At 40.0% G+C, this 9,340-nt stretch overlaps 1 protein-coding gene and 1 long non-coding RNA gene across 2 annotated transcripts in view; one reads left to right on the plus strand and one right to left on the minus strand.

Annotated features, from left to right (window-relative positions):
• LOC138980714 (aquaporin-7-like) overlaps nt 1-9,340 on the plus strand; it is a 23,134-nt gene extending 13,794 nt beyond the window's left edge. Inside the window, exon 7 of the mRNA XM_070353624.1 lies at nt 7,840-9,340. Within this exon, the coding sequence (XP_070209725.1) occupies nt 7,840-7,931 (92 nt within the window). The 3' untranslated portion in view covers nt 7,932-9,340. The remainder of the gene's footprint in view (nt 1-7,839) is intronic.
• On the minus strand, nt 3,777-6,794 carry LOC138980736 (uncharacterized). Its single transcript, XR_011460430.1, has 2 exons — nt 4,833-6,794; nt 3,777-4,244 (listed from the first exon to the last, which is right to left on the minus strand). It is a non-coding gene; the product is annotated as an uncharacterized lncRNA (long non-coding RNA).

The raw sequence follows: 9,340 nt of genomic DNA on the forward strand, positions 1-9,340 counted from the left end.
ATTTAGACAAGTTTTAACCAAGAAATTAGGTTAAAACAAGGGAAATTTGAAAAAGCCTAAAGGGAGGTAACTCTGTACCAGCCTGCAGATCCAGAAATGGATACGCGAACAAGTTAGATCTAATTTTGAAAAGGTTAAACAGGAAAAGCGGTCAACTTTTCACTGCTGTTCAACACAGGACTTGGTAAAGAAGAAGTTTTCTGCTTTATTCAATAGACCTTTTTCGTATAACCTTTGCCCCCAGCGTTTCGACCAATCAGATTTTAGGGCACGGCAGCCTCTCTCTGATAACCGGAAATAAGGGGCAGCCTGAAATACCTCTTTCACTGTCGGTGCTCGAAGTACTATTGCCAGAGGATTACTTTGAGAAATTCTGCAAGAAAACGGATTATCTTGTTCAAAATCATGAACTAAAAGTCAAGGACATGCACGAAGGTATGGTTTGAAACGGCTATTCGTGGTATATGGACGAAAGACTTGGCGAACTTCCCCTGCATAAGCGAAGCAGAGGTGATCGACCACAGATCTACAGATCTCTGGATCAACTTTCTTACTGATACTACTGCGTCGACGTTCGACAAGTTATACGACGCATCCAGTGCAAAGAATGCAAAACCTTGGTGTAAACGATAGACATACTGTGTGCATAAAATGTCTTTCTGCATGGCACAACAGCTAGTAAGCAACTGTGGTGATCAGACTCAGAGCGAGTGTGCTGACGTCAATGAAGCAGACTCGCAACGAAGTGTATGCTGTTGTGGGGGGACGCTGACCGGACAGGCACTTGGAGCCTACTGCGAGTGTATTGCTGGGTAAGTGTTGTTGGCCTTGTATGTTTTGTGGGATTAACTTGATGGCTGCGTTACTTGGTATCTTACACAATCAGTTTTCATACTCAGTCATATAATGCATGGCACACAAAGTGACAAACACACACAGAGATTCATAATTCTCTACTGAAAATGTCTGCATGCAAAAGCTGTCTTTTTTGACAAAGTTATGAGCAGCATGTTAATGTAATTTCAATCAGTATCTCCAGGAGACCATGCCATGTTGGCTAGGCATGTTCAATAGAATACCAGGTACCTGAGTGCGGAGTTTTATTTAAATGTGTACGTACACATGTGTTTGTGAATCCTCTTGTCAATGAAGGTTATCACTGCAGTAAGATCAAATTCCATTCTGAGCCGGTATATATTTTATATAGATATCAACAGCATGCGCTTACAAGCTCTCTGTAGGAATTCCTAGGAAAGATAAAGTTAATTGTTATTAGCAGGCTAAGGAAAATCAAGATGACACAAACGGAATTTGATTGTGTGTTGTTGTTTTTACCCAGAAAGGACAGTCTTGCAACCATGTGGCTGCCACACTTTTTGCTGCTTCACACTACATGGCTGAAGGAATCGACACTGTGCCAGCAGACAAAACTTGTACACACTACAAATGTATGTGGAAGGGGCATGCTGCCAAGAAAACTGCACCAGCTGCTCTCGATGACATACAAATTGTTAAGTAAGTGTGTATAATAATTAATATTAAGGAAATTAGGGTTGCGTTACCTAGAGGTTTACATCAGAGTGTGATCTATTTTTTTCAGAACATAAGTCTCAAAGTTAAAATATAGAGCTTGTTAACTACAACAGCTACAAGACTGGGGAAAGAGAAACAGTGATATTTATAAAGTGCATCATCAAAAAACTATGCATTTTACATTTAGTCAAGAGACCAGGGCGGTGGTGTATGTTTGTGTGTAGAGCAATTTCTGGAAAACTACAACATTATGTTTAGGTTAAAAACAAACCAGCCCTGAAAGTGGCAAGTATTTTACTCGCCATAGTGAGTAGAAGCATGCAACTGGTGAGTAGAAGTGTTCATCTACTCGCCAAATGCGAGTGAAGATGCTGAATCAAATTGTTGGTTTGGTTCGTAAAATTTGCTCTCTGGCTGGTACGTTTTCAGAATCACTAGCCAGAGGCTAGTGCAAAATTTTTTTACTTTCAGGGCTACAAGCTTAGAAAGTTAAACAGATTTTTTTTAAACACAGGGAAGCGTGATTTCCTGTGGGACAGTTTTGCTACTGCGCTATGCTGGGTTGCCATTTACCTTATTCGACGTGGATGCTGGTTTTCAGCTAAGCATTGTCCTTGTGAAATGTACTGCGTTCAGTATCGTTATACATGTTTGACAGACTGGCGCAACTTGTTTTAGCATTTGTACCCAGCATAAGATTTGCTTTAGTGTCAAGTAAAAAAAAAAAAATTCATTTTCAGGTATGCTTCAAGACAAGACAAGTTTTCCCGGACGACTCTTCAAGGCCTCAATTTTGACCCAAGAAGTCCGGATGCTAGGAAGCGCGACTAAGAGATCTTCAACAACCGGTACCAACCGTTTGAAGGCTGCATATAGTTATGATATACTGAACTAGGGTTTTCAAGGTGTGATATTTTTTTCCAATACCAGTTAATTAAGTTGGTAGCAACAGTTAACTGTTCTGTCAAGTGAAAAATGTATGTAGTTTCAATATGGACAGGTAAAATCAGTACTTTGTTTACAGCGAGGGAGGGTACGTAGTGCTGTCACCTCTGTGTGTGAGTTCAGGTTTAATTTTTTAAATGCCTGCAGTTAAGACAGAAGATTGTGGAAGCTGATAAGAACTTGTGTCAGAGGATAGTAAGAAGTGTTTTGGCTTCGTACGGACTATACCATCATCCAGGACTTGTGTGCATTATTCGGAGAACGTATCAGAGCCGAGGACATGTGTTGTGAACAGCGATTCTCAGTGATGAAAGTGTAGTGTGTGTAATGCCGGACTGTGTTCTTCTTCAACTTCGGAATGGCAAGGAGATATACGTGAGATGTTTTATGATTTGATATCCATGTACTGATGATTTCATTCAATAGCGAAATGTTTGAAATGTTCATTCGTTTTGTGCCATGTTTGTTGTTCAAGAGCGTGTTGTCACCATCCCTTATGAATATGGACGTGTGTGAATGTTGGTGCAGACATGAGCGTTTGAGCGAGTGAATTTAGAAGCCCTGTGCATGAAAGTCATTACCGGACAACCAAATCAGCAAACATAGAAATTCCTTGTCATACACATCGATCTGATCAAGGTAATAATGTTAGCACTTTTTTTTCAATTTATTTCACAGTTATTTGTTATTTTTTTGAGGAAATTATAATGCAATTCACCGATTTTAAAAAACATGATTCCAATTGTCTCCCTTGAACAAATTTGTTTGTACAAAATTTGTTACTTACTTTTTTTTTCAAGGCTATATCAAGGAAAATTCTTTTTGAACTGATTGTGGGACCGTGCACAAGCTGACAGACTTGAACTCAAAAGTTGCAGAAGATTCTTGGCTGCGACTTTTGAGTTCAAGCCGATCAGTTTGTGCACAGTCCCAAGATTTGTCTATATTTATTTATCACTTAAAATAAAATACAGTTTTTCTTTTAATTAAACTGTAGATATGTCAAAGATTGTTTTGAATAATTTTGGGGGGTAATTTTCTTTAAGAAATAACTCAAGTGAATGCACAAATTGTGTACTAAAGTGTCGGTACAAGGGAGACAATTTGAAGCCATTTTAAAAAACAAAGCAGTATATTGCATAATAATATCCTTCAATTATAACAAGAAATAAGGAATAAACGTCTCTTGACATGTTGTCTACCTAATTATCTTGATCGCATTTATTTAAAGTGGGAATCGTTATGTTCGTAAGCTCACATACAATCATTTATGAAACAAATTCAGACCAGACCAGAGATTTGATTGATAATGGGCCCTTTATTCTATACAGTACCAGAGTAAATTATATAAACCATTACATGACAAAATAAGCTTCTTGCTCTTTGGAGTGATGTGGCCTTTGGCAGCTCATCAACCCAGTAATGTAGACCTGCCTTTTTTACGAAGTAGGTACATGCACACAGAAAGATCATCATATGTGTAAAACCATACTGCAGTGTCATTTTTCAGTAGAGAATCAACAGAAAAAGAGCGTATGTTCTCCTTCACCTTCATGTTGTCTTTCTTCAAGCCAAAAACATCTTCAGTCAGACGATTAATCACAGAGGCCTGTTATGTAATTGTCATCTGCAGCTCTGCCAACTTGAGGTAGTCTGTGTTCCAATAACAATACCCTCACATGTAGTCGTGTCCCTCTTTGCAAAGGCATGATCTGGCCCTGGTCCTAAGCTCTCACTAGATGCGGAGGGCAAAGGAATGGCTGCTTCTGTAAATACAAAATCAAATGTATACATTAGCAATAGAATTAGCATCAATGATCTTGTTATCAGATTACACATGCATCACACTCACAGCATTTAAGCATGAAAATACATGAGGGAAATAACTCCTGAAATTGAAAAAAAACTTAGGGGTGCGGGAGATGCTCCCCGGAAATTATTTTGGAGTGTTCTATGCAAAATCAAAATTGTAGAAATCTAGTGCTATTTTTGTTGTTGCATCAATTCAATGGTGCATTTCTGGGAATAAAAAAAATGATTCAGCATGAGCTTTATCGATGTCTTGAAAACTGCATCACTATCTGTATCAAGTAACCTCCTTAATCTTCTCGATTCAAGAGTCGGTTGATTCAGAGATACTGTAGCAACAGATCTCTGGTTGATTGCATGCACGCGGCTTGTCGACATATGTCTAGATCTTGTTTGTTTGTTTTCTAAAATCTTGCATTTGTTTCGTGACCCTTCCTATGCATCCATTTTGGGCTGCCGATTCATGTTAAATGTCTTATACACTGATGTAGGAAGACAATTTGAAGTCAGCAGATCATAAATTGATAAAAACAAACAAAGCTTACTTGGCTCTGAGTCTCTTCCAGATCCGATGATATTTTCAGCGTTGACACTGGGGGTGGAAGCAAAACCGCTTGCTTGTCGTCGGTCTTCAGCGGACAAAGTCACGTCTCCGACCAGTACCTTGTCCTTCTGCTAGAGTCACTTGTTCTTGATGTTCTCTCAAATCCAAGATTAAGGGTGGGTACGAAGTCAAAGGAGTTGGCATCGTTGAAAGCCGTGCCATTGCCAGACACGAAGTGACGCGAGCAGACTTTTCAATGGTACGACAAACCCCTGTCGTCGGATTGCTTGCACCCATCGCGTCCTTCGCTGTTGCGACTTCGCACTCAGCTTGCACCCATCGGAAAGCCATACAATGACAAATTCTGTCCACCGTATTTCTCTTTCTTCATTCCACTGTTGCACTTGCAGTTGTAAACACAACAGTTTGTCTCGTCGTCTCCGCACTTTACTTTGCACCAAGCCTCGTTGTCGATTTTTCCTTTTGCCCCCTAGTTCCGGTAGATCTGACAATAAACTTCACAGCGCATGCGCCAAAATTTAAGTGAAAAAGGTCTAATGCAACTTTCACGGTGACCACATTATAAAACATCAGAAATTGTGAAAGAAACAATTGAAAGTCAGCAGAGACTTTCTTCCGAGATTTGTTAAAATCTCTTAGCAGAGATAGAGAGAGAAATAAGTATCCCTTCACAGACAGCCTATTGGGAGCATCAGACCCTCCTCAAGGGGGACCGAGATTTACAGAGCAAAGTCCCTTTGTGGGGGACGTATCGCAAGGTAATCTAGTCCTGAGGAGGACCATTGTATTTGTACCTAGACCAGACACGTGTTTCGACACTATTGTGTCTCATCAGTGGTCAGGTGGTACTAATGGCGAGAGTTGTCAACCCATGGTATCCAACTAAGAAGCAAACCATTCTCTGAATGGTAGCTTCTGTTGGCATGGGAGACTACCCTCATCTGACAACCTCAAGAGGATATCTGTGAAGGGAAACACTTTGATTTAAGGCCAAAGTGTAGAATTGATATTTATTAAGAAAGAATTTAGAAATTTAGACAAGTTTTAACCAAGAAATTAGGTTAAAACAAGGGAAATTTGAAAAAGCCTAAAGGGAGGTAACTCTGTACCAGCCTGCAGATCCAGAAATGGATACGCGAACAAGTTAGATCTAATTTTGAAAAGGTTAAACAGGAAAAGCGGTCAACTTTTCACTGCTGTTCAACACAGGACTTGGTAAAGAAGAAGTTTTCTGCTTTATTCAATTGGATCGCTTTAAAGGCGATGCAACTTTCACGGTGACCACATTATAAAACATCAGAAATTGTGAAAGAAACAATTGAAAGTCAGCAGAGACTTTCTTCCGAGATTTGTTAAAATCTCTTAGCAGAGATAGAGAGAGAAATAAGTATCCCTTCACAGACAGCCTATTGGGAGCATCAGACCCTCCTCAAGGGGGACCGAGATTTACAGAGCAAAGTCCCTTTGTGTGGGACGTATCGCAAGGTAATCTAGTCCTGAGGAGGACCATTGTATTTGTACCTAGACCAGACACGTGTTTCGACACTATTGTGTCTCATCAGTGGTCAGGTGGTACTAATGGCGAGAGTTGTCAACCCATGGTATCCAACTAAGAAGCAAACCATTCTCTGAATGGTAGCTTCTGTTGGCATGGGAGACTACCCTCATCTGACAACCTCAAGAGGATATCTGTGAAGGGAAACACTTTGATTTAAGGCCAAAGTGTAGAATTGATATTTATTAAGAAAGAATTTAGAAATTTAGACAAGTTTTAACCAAGAAATTAGGTTAAAACAAGGGAAATTTGAAAAAGCCTAAAGGGAGGTAACTCTGTACCAGCCTGCAGATCCAGAAATGGATACGCGAACAAGTTAGATCTAATTTTGAAAAGGTTAAACAGGAAAAGCGGTCAACTTTTCACTGCTGTTCAACACAGGACTTGGTAAAGAAGAAGTTTTCTGCTTTATTCAATTGGATCGCTTTAAAGGCGATGCAACTTTCACGGTGACCACATTATAAAACATCAGAAATTGTGAAAGAAACAATTGAAAGTCAGCAGAGACTTTCTTCCGAGATTTGTTAAAATCTCTTAGCATTTTATATTATTTTATATTATATATATTTTGTTGTTGTTGTTGTTGTGACAAATGTAATAAAAAGTTATAGGGTCGGCCCTTAAAAATAGGGTAGGTCGGGTTACCGTAACCACACCTATTTTTGGCTCACGTAAGTGTAGCCTATGCGATGCTAACTTTTGTCTGTCTGTGCGTGCGTGCGTGCGTGCGTGCGTGCGTGCGTGCGTGCGTGCGTGCGTGCGTATGTATGTATGTATGTCTGTGGTAGAAACTTTAACATTTGAAGACGTCACAACATTTGAAGACGTCACATTATGACGTAAGAGGGTTAGACGTCACGCGAAGGAATTACTGAAAGTCTCGGTCATTGTTATTTTGAGCGGGCCGAGACTAGTTTTTTCTTCGAAATCGGCCATTCAGATCTAGATCTAGTGTCTCGCTTTCTTGCACAGTGTCAACTATGCCGCTTACTGTGTGTGTGTGTGTGTGTGTATGTGTGACGAGTGATTGAGTTTGTGTTACTGTTTGTCGATTTCTTACGTGAGCCTTGAAGGCTTCGCCTCTTGTTTGTTAGGCCTTATGGCTGTGTGCGTAAGTGTTAGTTATATCGCCTTGGAAAATAAGGGACATATGAGCTTGCGCCAATCACCCGTATATAGTGGATGCAAGTCGCTTGTTAATTTCAGTGCTTCTTTTATTCTCTCAGGTACCAGTAAATTGTTTCCGCATTACTCTCACTTACGCTTGTTGCACATATCGTATGCATTTTAGAGCGATTACTTCGTCCGTTGACTTTTCAGATTCTAAAATAGCGCTTTACATTTCTTATGTTCAAACAAAATTCTTCTTCTCCATTGTCTCATACTGTAATCGTTGTCTAGAATATTTAATAATTCGATTTGACCGTTGCAGAACTATCACAGCCGGACAAGCTACACATAAACTCCAAGGAGACCATTTCTACTGAATCCAGCATGTCTTGCAATGTTGATGCCAGGCTTTAAGTCGGCTGAAAAAGACAACTGTGTTATTGATCTTGTAAAGCAGCTCCGCACCTTTAAGGCAGCTATAACGAGTCTGTCTGTGGACAGGACATTCCTGGTGTTAAATGGTTTTATCTCAATGTTCTCGTTGGCTTACTACAGTAAAATCCACTTAATAAGGCCATGTTTAATAAAGCCACCCGCTTTTTAAGGCCAATCTCTTACTGCACGGATTTTACCTTATGTTTTATGCTTATCCTTTTATTAAATCCACCCGCTTAATATAGCCACTTTTGTCCTGCACCAAGGGGACCTTATTAAGCGGAGTCTACTGTATTATAATATGTGACGCATGCAGCTGGCGAGGTAAAACTTGTTACGTTGCTTTATATTCATTCCTTTCTGATTTTCATTATTGTGTGTTTAATGACCTTCGACGGAGCTATCTATAGGCTCGTAAGTATGCTTGAAGGATCTAAGTGATCACATGGATAGTGTTAATAGAAGAAAGAATAACAAGATAGAGAAAGTAAATTGTTGAATTCTTGCTTGATTTCCTTGCTTGCTTCCTTTTTCTTTTCTGCCTGTCTGTCTCTCTGTCTGTCTGTCCGTCTGTCCGTGTGTAGGCCTCTCTGTCTGTCTCTGTCTCTTTCTCTATCTCATTCTCCCCCCCCCTCCCCCGTCTCTCTCGCCCCTCTCACCGCTGTCTCTCGGTTTGTCTATAGTCTCTGTCTGTCTGTCCGTCTGTCCGTGTGTAGGCCTCTCTGTCTGTCTCTGTCTCTTTCTCTATCTCATTCTCCCCCCACCCCCGTCTCTCTCGCCCCTCCCACCGCTGTCTCTCGGTTTGTCTATAGTCTCTGTCTGTCTGTCTGTCCGTGTGTCTCTCTATGTCTCTTTTTCTTTCTCTCTTTCTTCTGTACGCCTGATCACAGTATATAAGTTTACTCTAGATTACAAAACGAGACATTCCCGTTTTCTGCCTTTTTGAATATCAGTACACATTTTGTCAAGTTATTTTAATTTTGTCGAAAATGTTTACCTTGGAATGTACCTTGTGCAATGCGGTTCATAATTTGTGCATGTCGGTTTGTTCGTTAAAGTCGTTCGTTGTTTTTTTTTGTTTGACAAGCTTTCGTCGATTTTCTCTGTCTAACTGTCTGTCTGCCTGTCTCTGTCGCTCTGACTTTCTCACTCTGTCTTTCTCTGTCCCTCTCGCATACCAGAGTTTTCCATCGTGGACTCGTTTTCTACTGTTACATTCTCTCACGCAGCGTTTCGCTCAAATACTTTTGTGTATTACTTTGTATGACTCAACTATTGTACACTTACAAGTATAAACTTGTTATGGATCACTACAGTTTTTACGTGTATTTTTATATGATTGTATTTTTACTTCAATAAATAATATTTTGTTTAAAGCAAGAAGAATT

This window comes from Littorina saxatilis, linkage group LG1 (assembly GCF_037325665.1).
Source record: "Littorina saxatilis isolate snail1 linkage group LG1, US_GU_Lsax_2.0, whole genome shotgun sequence".
Classification (NCBI taxonomy): domain Eukaryota; kingdom Metazoa; phylum Mollusca; class Gastropoda; order Littorinimorpha; family Littorinidae; genus Littorina; species Littorina saxatilis.